The 15,222-nt window shown below is 54.0% G+C and overlaps 1 protein-coding gene across 2 annotated transcripts; it reads left to right on the top strand.

The window, feature by feature from the left end:
• Positions 1–3,285: 3,285 nt before the first annotated feature.
• On the top strand, positions 3,286–14,661 carry Stxbp2 (syntaxin binding protein 2). 2 transcript variants are annotated; one of them, XR_001580192.3, is made up of 19 exons: positions 3,286–3,398; positions 4,433–4,482; positions 4,666–4,747; positions 5,493–5,569; positions 6,139–6,217; positions 6,312–6,415; positions 6,757–6,905; positions 7,593–7,677; positions 7,759–7,889; positions 7,972–8,079; positions 8,323–8,380; positions 8,492–8,557; positions 8,635–8,715; positions 9,206–9,344; positions 11,631–11,740; positions 12,934–13,100; positions 13,637–13,722; positions 13,799–13,956; positions 14,513–14,661. XR_001580192.3 is itself a non-coding variant. In XM_006970174.4 (19 exons), exons 1-19 carry the CDS (start codon positions 3,296–3,298, stop codon positions 14,596–14,598), a joined length of 1,848 nt encoding a protein of 615 aa, XP_006970236.2. In that variant the 5' UTR covers positions 3,287–3,295; the 3' UTR covers positions 14,599–14,661. The 2 variants fall into 2 exon arrangements, 1 of the variants encoding a protein (XP_006970236.2); XM_006970174.4 differs by having other exon boundaries at positions 3,287–3,398; positions 13,005–13,100.
• The last annotated feature ends 561 nt before the right edge of the window (positions 14,662–15,222 follow it).

The following is a 15,222-nucleotide window of genomic DNA, read 5'->3' as shown; positions in this document are numbered from 1 at the left end:
AGACTGGAGATATTGCTCAGTAGAGAGAGAAAAAGACTTTTCTCACCGTAATCTTGGCTTGTGACCTGAGAAATCCATCAAAGAGGGATGGCTTAGTTTTGTTAGGTCTCAAAGAAACTCAGTATTAGGTCCCAAACCGGTTAACTGAGGTGCCTATTAGCACACCAAAGCACACTCTGACTGCCAACTCTCTCAGCACCCTTGGCTCCTCCCCGTTCCTCTCACCTCACCCCTACCTTAAACCTCTCCAGCCCAGGGACTTCATCCCCTCCCCCCCCTGCCCCCAGCTTCGGATTCCTACCCTCTCTCTCTCTCTCTTTTTTTAAAGATTTATTTATTTATTATGTATACAGAAGAGGGCGCCAGATCTGATTACGGATGGTTGTGAGCCACCATGTGGTTGCTGGGAATTGAACTCAGGACCTCTGGAAGAGCAGTCAGTGCTCCTAACCTCTGAGCCATCTCTCCAGCCCTCCTACCCTCTCTTTTGACTCACTCTTGGCTCTCTTGGTCTGATCCCCCATCCCCCTCCCCTCCCCTCCCCTCTCCTCCCCTCCCCTCCCTTCCTCTTCTCTTTTCTTCCTCTCCTGCTCTTCCTGTCTCTCTCTCCTCTCATGGCCTGGTTCAGTCTATTGGTCCTGTCTAGTCTACTACTTTCTCTTCCTGCTCTGGACTCCTCCAGAGGCCTCTGTCTGTACTCTCTCTCATATCTACAGTAAAATCCTTCTCAACCTTGGAGCAGTCATGTCCTCATTTTCATTCAAGTTTGACCTCCCTAGAAAGTCGGGCACTGCCTCTTCCTGCTTCTGTAAGCACTTCTGGTCATTGGTCATTTCCGGCTCCTGCCATCCACTGTCTGTTGCTGTCAGGCACTTCCCATTCCTGCTCCTGTCAATCATCCTCACACTTACCTTACCCTTACCTTATCTCACACACACACACACACACACACACACACACACACACACACACACATATATATATATATATATATATATATATATATATATATATATATATATATATATATTGAGACAGGGTCACTAGGGTCCTAGCCTGGCCACTAACCAGCTGTGTAGCCAAGTATGGACTTGAATTCTGATCCTCCTGTCTCTAGAAGTTGCTAGGATTACATGTGTAGGCCACCATGCTTGGTTTATATGGTGCTGGGTTTAGAACCCATAACTTTGTCCTCTACCAACCGAGCTCCATTCCTAGCCCCACCTGGAAGACTTACGCATCATCAAAAAACTGGTTCAGATGAGCAAGCTCACATCCACGACTATCACTTGCTAGATCTGCAACCTCACGCTTATGGGTGATGCACCCTTTGTCACAGGGTGTCAGCTCCTCTTTAGAGAAGCAACGGAACCAAGTTCCAAAGTTCTGAGTTTAATTTGATCGCCCCATTTGTGTGTGTGTAAGCACTTAATCTGCACACAGATATATCAGCACATTGTATATCAGCACACATATGCAATTGTCACCTTGTGTGTGTGGTTCTTGAGATAGTAAGAATGAAACAAACAGCTGGAGTTGTAGCTCAGTGGTAACGTGCTTGCCTAGTACATGGGAGATACTGGGTTAGATCTTCAGTCATCCCCCGGGGTCTCCCCCAACCCCCTACTCCCCCTCTTGACACACACACTTTTTAAAGAACCAGGAGCCTCCTCAAAGTTCAGGAAACATTGTGGAAGAGGGGGTGGGATGTGAAGGAGGAGGGAGTGATATGAAATGTTGTCTTCCGGACACGACGCGGCCATTAGAATCGTCAACTTCCTGCACCTTTGGTGTTACCTGCACAAGATCAGGCCAACAATATCCGTCAAAATTCCAGTAGGCAGCACTAACCGGACGGGTTACAAAACAAAATAAAACAAGAGAAGACATGAAGTGAGGAGGGCTAGGCATTGGGAGGTCTGGGGGAGCGGAGGAGGAATTGGGGGTGGATATGATCGTCACAGGCTCAGAAAGCCTCATTCTTTTCTGAACTAATGGAAGTTAGTATTTACTGAAGGAGAGGGGGACATGTTCTTCAGTGATGTAGCCACTGGTGAATTGCCTATGCTCCTGTAAGCAATCCCGGTTAAAACCGGTCGGTTCACACATACACGTGCAGGTAGAAGGGGGAGTGAAGGGACACTAGCCCACCCGAGATGTGGCCCTGGCACACCCTGCTCTTCTCCCCATTCCCTCTGCCTTGCTAAAACCCATTACATCCCTAAAGCTGGCCACCATGATCTGTTCCCTTATTTGGACACTTCCTTATGCCAGACTCATTCCTGAGGGTGAGTACCAAAGTCCAGCAATCAAAAGCCCCTTTGGTTCACCTGACTGACATGACCAATCAAAATAAGCCACTGCATCCTAGCAGATCCCATTTTAACACAGACTCCCCCTTTTCTCTTCTGAAAATTTACACCCGGGTCAGAAAGCAGTCATTTTAATTTTCTTTCCCTGCTTCATGAAGGATCTCTCTGTGGAAACAGGTGTTTGGGTGTGGTTTGTGCCTAATCCAAGGTCTGGGAGGCAGCCCCTCCTGTCCTGGGGGGGGCTCCTTCTGGGACTAGTTGGGAAGGGGAAGGGGACCATCCAGAATGGCCATAAGAGAGGAATAAGGGTGAATATGATCAGCATACAGTATATGAATGTATGAAGATATCATAGTGAGACTCACTATCATGTGCAATTAATATATTCTAGTAGAAAAGACTGGAAAGCATTTCTTCATGAACAGGCACAGATATATGGTCACAGTTCCCAAGTCTATGTTCCTGTTTCAGCACGGGTCTCTCACAGAAGGTTAAGACTGTAAGAAAACTGCACAGGAAAAGTTCCTAGTACCTGGTGGGGTCTCCAGGCCTCCGGAGGCTACCAAATGTTGCCCACTCTCGTGCTACCAGTCTCCGGATGCCAGAGGGCAGCTGCAACAGTTCCAGATCTCGAAGGCCCCGTTGTCCTTTGAGTGGGCACACTATATCACAGATGGAGGAACTTCTGGGTGGTACTGGTACCCAGGTGAGACGGGTATTTTTACTGCTCTGCCATCGCGCTGAGCAAACTGATCTCAATGTGTGTGAGCAAGGGAGCACTTAAACTCCCACGAGGGACTCCTCGAGGGCGCACACCGACTGGGGATTGTCCGTCTGGGCCCCTGTCAGTGCACCTGCCCTCGAAGTGGAACAATCTGCTGTTGCTGGGACCCAGTTTCCCGGAGACGCGGAACCGAGGGCCGCGGGGCGGGACCAGGTGCGCAGGGGGCGGGACCCGAGCCCGCGGGGTGTGGCCCACGTGGATGACGGGCCGGGCCACGCCCCCACCTTGGGACCGACCCGGAAGCGGCCGTACTCCTTGGGGGAAGATGGCGCCCTCGGGGCTGAAGGCGGTGGTGGGGGAGAGTGAGTGTCACCCCAGGGCGGGGCTCTGGTGTTCCCTCGGCTGTCCCTTGGGGGGCTGGAGGCCTCGGGAGAGGGCGGTGCACGGATTCTGGGACCCCAGGACCCTGACGGTGGGGAGAGCACCTGACTCTCGAGGGGACGGGCGGGGGACTCAGGCCCAGCTGGGCTGCCTGCCCCTCAAATGCAGCCCGCGGAACAGAGTGGGGACGCAGAGGACTCCAAGGAGCAAGGGGAGGGAGGCACGGGTTCGAGTCTAGACCCCCGGGCCTGCCCCAGCTGCAGCCTGTCGAGTGTCTGAACCCGGAATGTTGAGGGGCTGGACTCCGGAGGTCCTACAGTGCCTTGGTCAGCGACACCAAGTAGTGTGTGAGCACTCAGGTGGTGTGCACACTCCCCACCGAGGTGGAGAAGGGGACGCTCTCCCTTTTGCAGCGTGCCTAGGAGCTCCCTGCAGCTCGAGGATTGGCTTCTCCGCCTTTCAGGCTCAAGTTCTTGGTGGGGAGAAGAGGGTTTGAGGATTCCCCTCCCCCACCTCCAGTAGTTCCGGCCTCAGCTACTTCTTCCGCTCAGATAACACTGGACTCGACACTCTGGTGCACTGGCCAGGCTCTGGACAAGGCTACCTTTCTCTCCCCTTTCCCCTACTCCTACCTCTGGGCAGAACAGGTTTTGTGGAAAGGCCCAGTACCTCGGTTTTAGAAAGGAACCTCTCCTGCACAAGGGTTAGTGGGAGATGGGGGAAACAGGCTTGGAGGTTAAGAACCCTCAGGGCTGGGAACCAAGCGTTCTAGTCTAAGGGACACCAGGGGCCCTCACTGCCATCCACTCAGTGCTCCAAGATGTACCTGTGTTCTGAGCATTGTACTGTCTAGACGTGAGGGTGCTTGGGTAAATTACCCGACCTCACAGAACCTCAGTTTGACTATCTGTAAATTGGAGGTGATACCAGGAGCTGCCACTCAGGATCCGGGTTTGGGTCCAGCTCAGAGGACAAGTGTCACAAACCTTCTTCTCCCCTTCTTCCTTCCCTGTAGAAATTCTAAGCGGTGTCATCCGGAGCGTTAAGAAGGATGGCGAGTGGAAGGTAGGGGCTGAGACACATGTCTGGGTACTCAGAGGTGGTCTTTTACCCAACTCTGTGCAGGGACCCCAGAATGTGAGGGTTCCCTCAGTAATTCCTCAAAGAAGCTGTTGGTCCACAGGGCTTAGGTTGGGTAGATGCATGGCTCACCTTTCTATGCGTCTGTGTGTCCATCCATCTGGATAGGTGCTCATCATGGATCACCCAAGCATGCGGATCTTGTCATCCTGTTGTAAAATGTCAGACATCCTGGCGGAAGGAATCACCAGTGAGTGGATGCCCATGTTCCCCAGATCGAACCTGAGTGTGGGACCCCTTGATGTGGGGCCTCTGGGTGTAGCCCTTCAGATTGGTTTCACACATAATTCTCCCTACAGAGTGCAGAGCATGTGGCCAAGTGTGTTCTCTGTGCATTCAAGTCCTTGTAGGACTTCCTGATTGCAGCCCCTAGGGGGTCAGCCTCATTGACTGTAACCAGCTCAGCACCCTGGGTTGAGGGTGCAGCTCCATTGGCAGAGTGCTCACCCAGAATGAACAAAACCCTGAGTTTGATCCCCAGCACCACATGAAATGGGCGTGGTGGCAAATGTCTATAATCCCAGCAGTCTCTGTAAGGAGTGTGGGTGGACTCTGGGTTCTTTCTCTTATTTTGTTTATTTATTTATTTCTATTTTTTTTTTTGAGACAGAGTTTCTCTGTGTATCCCAGGACTCACAGAGATCCACCTGCCTCAGCCTCCTGAGTGCTGGGATTAAAGGCCTGCGCCACCACCGCCCAGCGACTCTGGGTTCTCAAGAGTATATAGACCCCAAGAGTATGGCTGTGTTCCTCCACATGTGCAGAACCCTGACTCTGTAGCTCTTTAAGTGGGGGGACCTTAGGTATAGATTTCTGTTTAGGAATCCAGGGGAGTAGTACAGCCCTTTAAAACACCCCCACCATGAGTCCGGTTCCCCAAACCCGATACTCCTCTGTCTGTTACCCATGTGTGTCTCTTCCTCGGTTGCTTTTAGTTGTGGAAGACATCAACAAACGGCGAGAACCCATTCCCAGTTTGGAGGCCATTTATTTGCTGAGCCCCACGGAGAAGGTGCCTACAGGAGTTAGACTGTGTGTGCCTGGGTTTGTGTGAACTTGCATGGTGCACATGTCAATGCATGTATCTGAGTGTGCATACACATGCCATAATGCATGTGTGTGCACGCACGATGCATACATGCACACATCACAATGCACGTGTGTGTATGCATATGTCAATGCATGTGTATATATATGTGCATATGTGTATACACGTGCCAGTGCATATATATGCTGAGTATGCATATGTACATGTCACAATGCATGTGTGCACGCATGCACATGTCAATGTGTGCACATCAGAATGCTATTTGTGCATTATGTGTGCACATGCCAGAATTTGTGTGTATATATGTGTACACCTTTCAGATTGCAGGCATTTGTGCATTCACATGTCAGAATGTATATGTGTGTATGTGTGCCTGAGTGTACATGTCAGAACACATGCATCTGTCAATGTATGTGTGCATGTGAGCCCTCCCACAATTGCACAAGGTGGGGGATAAGCATCAGATGGGGATCCCCTGCAGAAGACAGGTCCCGGTGCAGGTTCTGATTCCAACAGTAATCTGCACTCCCCAGTCGGTCCAGGCCCTGATTGCAGACTTCCGGGGGACACCGACCTTCACCTACAAAGCTGCCCACGTCTTCTTCACTGACAGTGAGTGAGGAGAACCAGGGGTGTTGGGTGCTGTGAAGAGGGGGCAGTGTGGTGACAGAACGTTGGTCTGATGGGCCCTCCCTGCCAACCGCAGCGTGCCCGGAGCCCTTGTTCAGTGAACTGGGCCGCTCTCGCCTGGCGAAGGTGGTGAAGACGCTGAAAGAGATCCACCTCGCCTTCCTTCCCTACGAGGCCCAGGTACAGCCCCAGCTTGTGGTGGGGAGGGGTGGGCCGTCCTTGACCAGGTGGGACAGCACCAGCAGGGAGTGAACAGTTAGCAGGCCCTCTCCTGGAATGCCAGCCTTCGGACATTCCTCACAGGCAGCATGGAGCACAGGACAGACTTGTCTCATTCCCCCAAGTGGGAGGGAACAAGGAGCTAGCTCTGTTCCCTTCCGTCATTAGCCGGGGCTACCCTAGCCTGCTTCAAAGTTGTCAAAACAGGTGCTGAAAGATGGCGGAGGCCCCCGGGAGAGGCAGGGACAGCAGCTGGAAGTGGGGTACCCCATAGCGTGGTCATGACACTTCTGCTCTCCCAGGTGTTCTCTCTGGATGCCCCACACAGCACCTACAACCTTTACTGCCCATTCCGGGCAGGGGAGCGCGCACGGCAGCTTGACGCGTTGGCCCAGCAGATAGCCACACTATGTGCCACCCTTCAGGAATACCCATCCATTCGCTACCGCAAGTGGGAACCCATCCCCACCCCAACCCAATGCTACCTTTTGACCTTCACTCTCATGCTGTGTCCATTTTCCCTGGGTTTGCCTGTGTTCATGTGTGTGCACGTGTGTTCATGTGTGTGCACGTGTGTAGTATGGAGGTCGGGGGTCCCACCTCAGGTGTCTTCCTCAGTCACCGTCCACCTTAATTTTTTTAAAGATTAAAAAAATAATTATGTGTATGTTTGTGTGTGTGCATGTGTGGGGTCTCACGTAGTCCAGAGAGGGTGGCCGACCTCCTGGAGCTAGAGTTATTGGTGACTGTAAGCCTTTGGATGTGGCTGCTGGGAGCTGAGCTCAGGTCCTCTGGAAGAGCAGTTTGAGCCTTTAACCACTTAGCCATGGTTCTGAGACAAGGTTCCTCCTTGGGCCCAGGGCTTCTGCATTTGACCAGACCAGCAGGCCAGGCCCAAGGACCCCTGTCTCCACCTCCCCAGAGCTGCAAGTTCAAGGACACCTTTAAAGCGTGGATTCTGGGGGATGGAAGCCGACCTCACGCTGACATGACAGTCATTTTACCGACTTAGCCGTCTCCCTGGCTCCTGTGTCCAGCCTTGATCCCCACCCTGTCCCCCGACCCCCGTCCTCACCCCTACCCTCGATGTCCTCCCAGCCCCCACTTCCTGACGCCCCTGTGTCTGCATCACCTCCAGGGGTCCAGAAGACACAGCCCAGCTGGCCCATGCAGTCCTGGCCAAGCTGAATGCCTTCAAGGCAGACACTCCCAGTCTGGGAGAGGTGAGGGGGATGCTGGGGAGGTGCCAGGGAGGCTTGGTAGGGTCCCGGTGAGTGTCTTCATCCCTCTCTCTCCTTGTGCAGGGCCCAGAGAAAACACGCTCACAGCTGCTCATAATGGACCGGGCAGCAGACCCCGTGTCTCCCCTGTTACACGAGCTCACATTCCAAGCCATGGCCTACGATCTTCTGGACATCGAACAGGACACATACAGGTAGACAGGTCCAGGAAGATGCCCTCCACCCGTCCTCTGCCGGCTTGGGCCCTCTGTCCTCCAACATGTCCTGTCCCTCCAGGTATGAGACCACAGGACTGAGTGAGTCCCGGGAGAAGGCTGTCCTCCTGGATGAAGACGACGATCTGTGGGTGGAGCTTCGACACATGCACATAGCGGATGTTTCCAAGTGAGGGTATAGCGCGGGTGCTGGAGAGGGGGCCCCGGCACCCAGGCCTCCTTCCTCACCATTGTCCCCTATAAGTTACATCCTTCAGGGGGACCCGTGACCTGCCTCTGACCGCACTTCACCCCAGTGCACCCCCACGGCTGGGACTGGTACATGCATCTAGGTGTCCCCCACCAGCCGGCGGGAAGAGGCCCTCAACTGTCTCCTCACCCTTTCTCTCCCCCTGCCCTTGCTCACGGTTAGGAAGGTCACGGAGCTCCTGAAAACATTCTGTGAGAGCAAGCGGCTGACCACAGACAAGGTAGTGGTCCATGGTGGGACAGAGCCCCTGCCTGTGTCCTCCCCTGGTGTCGTTAGTGCAGGGGCCTGGCCTCACCCCTCCCCTCTCTACCCTTTCCTACCCCTGCTTCAGGCCAACATCAAAGACCTGTCCCACATCCTGAAAAAGATGCCTCAGTATCAGAAGGAGCTGAACAAGGTGAGCTTGGACCGTGGACCCCCCAGGCTCAGTCTGGGCGTCTGACCGTCTCTCTTAACTCAGTCCCCGCCCCGCAGTATTCTACACACCTGCATCTAGCAGACGACTGCATGAAGCGTTTCAAAGGCTCGGTGGAGAAGCTTTGCGGTGTGGAACAGGTGGGGCCTCAGAGGGGTGCCCTAGGCAGAACCTGGGGAGGGCTGGGGCTCCCCAGGAGGTAGAGCTTGGGGGCAGTGAAGCCTGAAAGAGGTGGCCGGGCCCTTCATGGGGCAGAGCTTGGGGAGCAGGGTGGGGGGACTTACACAAGGGTCGGGGCCCTCTGGGGGAGACCTTGGGGAGGGCAGGGCCTCAGATAGAGGGGGGAAACTTTATAGTCAGCTTGTGGAGGGCGGTTTGGGGAGGAGGGGTCTTGGTGGGGTGTGGGCCCTGGTGAAGGGCTTGGACAGGTGGGCAGAGTTGTGCTTAGAGACGAGACCGGAATGAGAGAGAGGCCGGGGAGGGCGTGGCCTGTGCCCAGTTCGATGGGCTTCAGGAGACCAGTTTCTGGGAGGAGGCAGGGTGGGAACATCTTACCAAAGTCCCTGATTTGCCCTTGCTCAGCTACCGCCCACTGCAGCTGGCTGGGCAGTTAACTCTCATGCCATGCAGGACCTGGCCATGGGCTCTGACGCCGAGGGTGAGAAGATCAAGGATGCCATGAAGCTGATCGTGCCGGTGTTGCTGGATGCCTCGGTGCCACCCTACGACAAGATCCGCGTTCTGCTGCTCTACATCCTCCTTCGGAATGGTGGGTGACGGGGTGGCCAGGGGCGGTCTCAGTCCTAGAAACATTGCAGTACAAGACCCTCGTCGCCCTAGTCTGCTGTCTTAGTCTTGTTTCCTGTAGCTGTGATAAAATACCCTGATAAAGCTGGGCAGCGGCGGCGCACGCCTTTAATCCCAGCACTCGGGAGGCAGAGCCAGGCGGATCTCTGTGAGTCTGAGGCCAGCCTGGTCTACAGAGTGAGATCCAGGACAGGCACCAAAACTACACAGAGAAACCCTGACTCGAAAAACAAAAACAAAAACAAAAAAATACCCTGACCAGAGCAACTTAAGAGAGAAAAGGGTGTACTTGCCATCACCATCGAGGGGAGGTCGGGTGGCAGGAGCTTGAAGCAGCTGGTCAGTCATATCCGCAGTTGAGCAGGGAGCAGTGGATGCATGCTTGCATGTGCTTGGCCCTATTCCTCTACTCTTACACAGTTCAGAATCCCCTCCCCAGGGAATGATGCCACTCACAGTTGGCAGGCCTTTCCACTTCACAGGCATGCCCACAGGCTAGCCTATTCTAATTATTTTTTTAAAAGGTTTATTTTATTTTATATGAACGAGTGCTTTGCCTATATGTATGTTTGTGCACCATGTGTGTGCCTAGTACCTGTGGAGGCCAGAAGAGGGTGTCAGATCCCCTGGAACTGGAGTTCAGGTGGTTGTGAGTCACTACGTGGGTGCTGGGAACTGAATCTAGGTCTTTTGAAAAGACAGCTAGTGTTAATAACTGCTGAGCCATCTCTCCAGCCCATGTGATGCCCACTTGTAATCCTGGGTCTGGAGAGGCAGAGACAGGTGGACCCCTGGAGATGGCTGGTTAGCTAGTCTAGTTGAATTGGCAGGCTCCAGGCTATGGAGAGACTCAAAAATCAAGTGAAAAGTGATGGTCTTCAGCTTCCACATGCACATATATCCACATGCACACACATACACACACAGATAAACACCCACATGCACATATATCCACATGCACACACATACACACACAGGTAAACACCCACATGCACATATATCCACATGCACACACATACACACACATACACAGGTAAACACCCACATGCACATATATCCACATACACACACAGGTAAACACCCACATGCACATATATCCACATGCACACACATGCACACACAGGTAAACACCCACATGCACGTGTATCCACATGCACACACATGCACACACAGGTAAACACCCACATGCACACACGTAAATGTACACACACAAAAAGAAAGGTCGGCCAAGAAAAGACTCCCATCCTTGGCTTCTGTAGAGTTGGTGTTCCCTCAGCTGATTCTGTGAGGGGACGTGTGTGTGCGGCTCTGGGTCCTGTGTGCTCATGTGGGAGACCAGAGCAGGACATTGGCCTTGCTCTGCCAGTCGCTCTCTTACCCCTTTGAGACAGGGTCTCTCCCTGAATATTGTGTTAGACTGGAGTCCAGTAAGTCTGTGGTCATCCTGTCCCCATCCCCGAAGCACTGGGTTACAGGTGCACATGACTACTGGGTGCTGGGGATTTGAACTCGGGTTTTTTTGTATGCATGTGGGAAGATCAGAGTATGACATTGGGTGTTCTGTTGAGTATCAATACATTCTCTGCCTTGTTCCCTTGAGACAGGGTGCAGGGAAGCCGAGGAAGTCATGAGTGGATGCGTGTTGTTGGCCCTGGGCATAGCCATGTCAAGGACCCAATGCCTCAGCTCCGTGGGGCGGCAAAACCTTCCTTGGGTCAGGCTTGGCATGGCAAAGCTTCCCTCTGATGAGTGTTTTCAAACGACTGACCAAAAACCTGCGGCTGCGCCACCCCATCAGAGTGCACGGCCCGCGTGACCCCGCTTTTCTGTACATGTGCATTGTTTCTTTACTGTCTGCTTCTTCCCTCCCTCACTGCCTGGTCAGGTCAGGCCTCAGATCTCGAGTCTCAGCAACAGGGTCTCTCCCTGAACCTGGCCTAGGCTGGGGTCCAGACATTCCCAGTGATCTTCCTGTTTCTTCTGATGTGGGTGCTGTGGATTTGAACTCAGGACCTCGTGCTTGTGCTGCAGACACTCGTCCCACTCAGCCGTCTCTCCAGCTTTCTTCAGCTACTTCTGGAAGACCCCCCAGTCTACCTTTTCAGGGACAGCTGTCTACAATTCCTCTTTTCTATCAACCCCAGAAGCTTCTGGGTCCTGGAGGCACCCTAGCTGTGAGACTCTCTTTACAAATCTCTTCACCTAGGACGCTACCAGTCACTCACTCTTACCCTGTTGCCCTCCCCAGGTGTGAGTGAGGAAAACCTGGCCAAGCTGATCCAGCATGCCAATGTGCAGGCCTACAGCAACCTCATCCGGAATCTGGAGCAGCTGGGGGGCACCGTCACCAACTCCGCGGTATGTGCCGAGCTGATGAGCCGTGCGTGGAGCGTGGCCCTTGCAGGATTAGGGATGATAACATGCCCAGCCCAGGTGTACAAGCATGGCATGGCCTTTTGGGGACCAAGAGCACCAAGGCCTTCCCCAGTTCCCTAACATGGTGGGCAGTGGAGCTGAAATGGGCCCCCTAGGTGCTGGTACAGTATGGGTATGTGGCCCGTGCCCTCGGGCAAGTGGGAGAGTGAGCCACCATTAATGGGATACAGGGTCACCCGGGATTCTGGAGACCACAGGAATCCTCCTGCCCACTCAGCGCACATGGTGGTTTCTTGTGCTGTACTCTGTAGTCCGTCTCCCTGACCTAAGTGTCCAGCTTTGCTTGATTCTGCTCTACCACAAGCCTGGGACCCTGTCCCTTGTCCTTCCCCCCGTCCTTGTCTGCCTGTCCCACACATTCTTTTTGTTTTGAGGCAGGTTTCACTTTGTAGCTCAGGCTGGCCTTGAACTTACTCTGCAGCCAAGGCTGGTCCTGGTCTTTTTTTTTAAGACAGGGTTTCTCTGTGTAGTTTTGGTGCCTGTCCTGTATCTCACTCTGTAGACCAGGCTGACCTCGAACTCACAGAGATCCACCTGCCTCTGCCTCCTGAGTGCTGGGGTTAAAGGTGCACCACCACCACCCGGCTGCTAAGGCTGATCTTAAACTCACTCTGTAACTCAGACTGGCCTCAAGTTCATAGCCATCCCCTTGCATTAGCCTCCTGAGGACCTGGGATTGTGGATGTGAACTGCCATGCTTGGCTTGTCCCGTGCCTCTTGCTGTTTCCGTATCCTTCACCTGACTTCCCTCTTCCTTCTTTTCTTCCTTCTGTTTCTCCCTTCCCGTTTCTGTTTCTTCTGTCTCCTTTTCCATCCCTACCTCTCTGTCTCCCTGCCTCTCTGTCCATCTCTGCATCTCTGCGCCTCTTTGTCTTTTTTATCTGTCTCTGGCTGCATCTTGTATTTTTCTGTCTCTATCTCCCATCTCTGTCTGCCTCTATCTTCCCACCTTTCTCTGTGTGTCTGTCTCTGCCTGTCTGTATCTCTCGAATCCTCTGTCTCTCTGCTCTGCTCCCCTGTCTTTCTGTGTCTCCACATCTCTCTTTTTCTGTCCTTTTGCTACTGCTTCCCTGTATCTTTCTGCTCCACTTCTCCGTCTTTCTGTGCACCCATAGCCCCTTCCCATCAGTGATGGGCTTCCTTCCCTTCCCAACCCCATTCCGTCCCCACCTGGCCCCCTCTGTAGGGCTCAGGGACCTGCAGCCGGCTGGAGCGGAGGGAGCGCCTGGAGCCCACCTACCAGCTGTCGCGCTGGTCCCCAGTCATCAAAGATGTGATGGAGGTACACATGTTGGGGGCCCCTGTTCCTCTCTGCTGATCCCATTAGCCCTAAGCCCTCCACCCCACCCTCCCAGGCTCTCAGTGCTAAGCCTTGGGGCTTAGTGGAAAATCCTTCATTATCAGCATACCCCTGGCACCCTGTCTGCTCTGTGGGGAGGGGGGCACACACACTGCACCCCAGGAATTGGGGCTGCAGAGGAGCTTCTTGCTGGAGACTGAGGCTTTCTCCGTACCCTGTGCTCTCCTCTAATCTCTACCTCGCTACTCCAGAAGCCTCTCTGATGCTGGTCCCTGGCCACCCTGGCACCCCAAAGCCTCAACATCAAATAGTGTATCGGGGGCTCTGTTCTTCCTGATCCTTGGAAGGTTCTAGTACCTCCTGCTTGGGGGCCCAGCAACCTTGCACCTTGGCGTCCTGGACTCCTGGGTCCCCAAGAGACAAGGAGGTATAGGCAGTGGTGCTGTAGTCCACGGCCATTTCAGTTCCTGGCCTCCACTGGCCCGGGGCTCTTTAACGGTTCCTGTCTGGCCGCCCAGGATGTGGTGGAAGACCGGCTGGACCGAAAGCTGTGGCCCTTCGTGTCCGACCCGGCCCCTGTGTCTAGCTCCCAGGCAGCTGTCAGGTGAGGGTCCTGGAGAGGCCTGGCTGGGGGCTGGGGGCCAGCAGCCTGAACTGACCTCTGCCCATCACCTCATCAGTGCTCGCTTTGGCCACTGGCATAAAAACAAAGCTGGCGTCGAGGCTCGGGCCGGGCCCAGGCTCATCGTGTACATTGTGGGTGGCGTGGCTATGTCTGAAATGAGGGCTGCCTATGAGGTGACCAGGGCCACTGAAGGCAAGTGGGAGGTGCTTATAGGTGAGTATCCAGAACCGGGGTCCCTGGGAGCTTGACTCGGAGGATTCTTGGGGTTCAGGGCTGGACTTGGGGGTCCCTTGGAGTCTACAGTTGAATTTGGTACCCCAAAAAGCCTGAGACATGGGAACCCTTAAGACTTGGGGATGGATTTGGGCTTCCTTGGAGCGTGGGGCTAGATTCTGGGTCCCTAAAAGCTTGGGGCTGGACTCTGGAGTCTTTTGGAATCTAGGGCTGGACTCTGAGGCCCTTTGGGGTCTGGCTGAACTCTGTAGTTTGTGAGGGGCTGGGGCTGAACTCAAGAGTCCCTAAAGGCCTAGGATTATACTCTGAAAGTTTTGGGCTTGGGACAGGAGTCTGGGGTCTCTGAGGGGCTGGGGCTTGAGTCCCCAGGGAAGTAATCACTGGGGGCTGGACACCCATGTTCCTAAGCTTCGAGACTCTTGAATCATTGAGAAGACAGGGCCTTGATTCGCAGAGGGGCAGGAATTTGTTCTCTCCAGGAGGAGCAGACTCCCAGACGGGACCGCTACCTCCCCAACCTTCCCTTCCTGCCCAGGCTCTTCGCACATCCTTACTCCAACTCGCTTCCTGGATGACCTCAAGACTCTGGATCAGAAGCTGGAGGACATGGCCCTGCCCTGACTCAGCCCTGCCTCTGTGCCCTCCTCCTGTTCCAGAGAAATAAACTCCTCCTCCTATCTTTCCCTCAGGGCTCCCCTCATTTGCTTCCCAGAGGGAGCTGTGCTGAGCCAGGCCTGTGCTGCAGGCCTCCCATACCTTACTGTCCTGCTCAGACCTCTCCCCGGTTCTGTCCTGAAGCCTGACCCTGAGCTGTAGGTTCTCTATTGGCTTGAGGCTTGTAAGGCCCTGGCTATCTTGCTGGGAACCCCATCCAAAGCCCAGGGCCCGATTTTAGCAGACAGATTGCAGAGGAGAGAGCAGACAGGTACAGATGGGAGGATGGCAGAGCTGGGCCCCCACTGTTACTAGAATTCTTCAGAACTGTGGGACAGTTTTTAACCATTATTTTTATGTCATAGCTGCCATATGGGTGCTAACAATCACATCTGGGTCCTCTGCAAGAGGAGCCAGTGCTCTTAACCACAGGCATCTCTCCAGCCCCAGAAATAGCAGGTAGAGTAGCTCTGAATCCTGACTCTTCCCCTGCAACCTTCCAGAAGCTGCTGCAAGTGGAACTTGCAGCCACAATCCTAGGTATCAGAGCCAGCATTCAAAACACACAGCAAACTCACCCCCACCCCCTAC

This window comes from Peromyscus maniculatus, chromosome 23 (genome assembly GCF_049852395.1).
Source record: "Peromyscus maniculatus bairdii isolate BWxNUB_F1_BW_parent chromosome 23, HU_Pman_BW_mat_3.1, whole genome shotgun sequence".
In the NCBI taxonomy this organism is placed as follows: Eukaryota; Metazoa; Chordata; class Mammalia; order Rodentia; family Cricetidae; genus Peromyscus; species Peromyscus maniculatus.
This window is presented reverse-complemented; position numbering and strand designations above follow the sequence as displayed.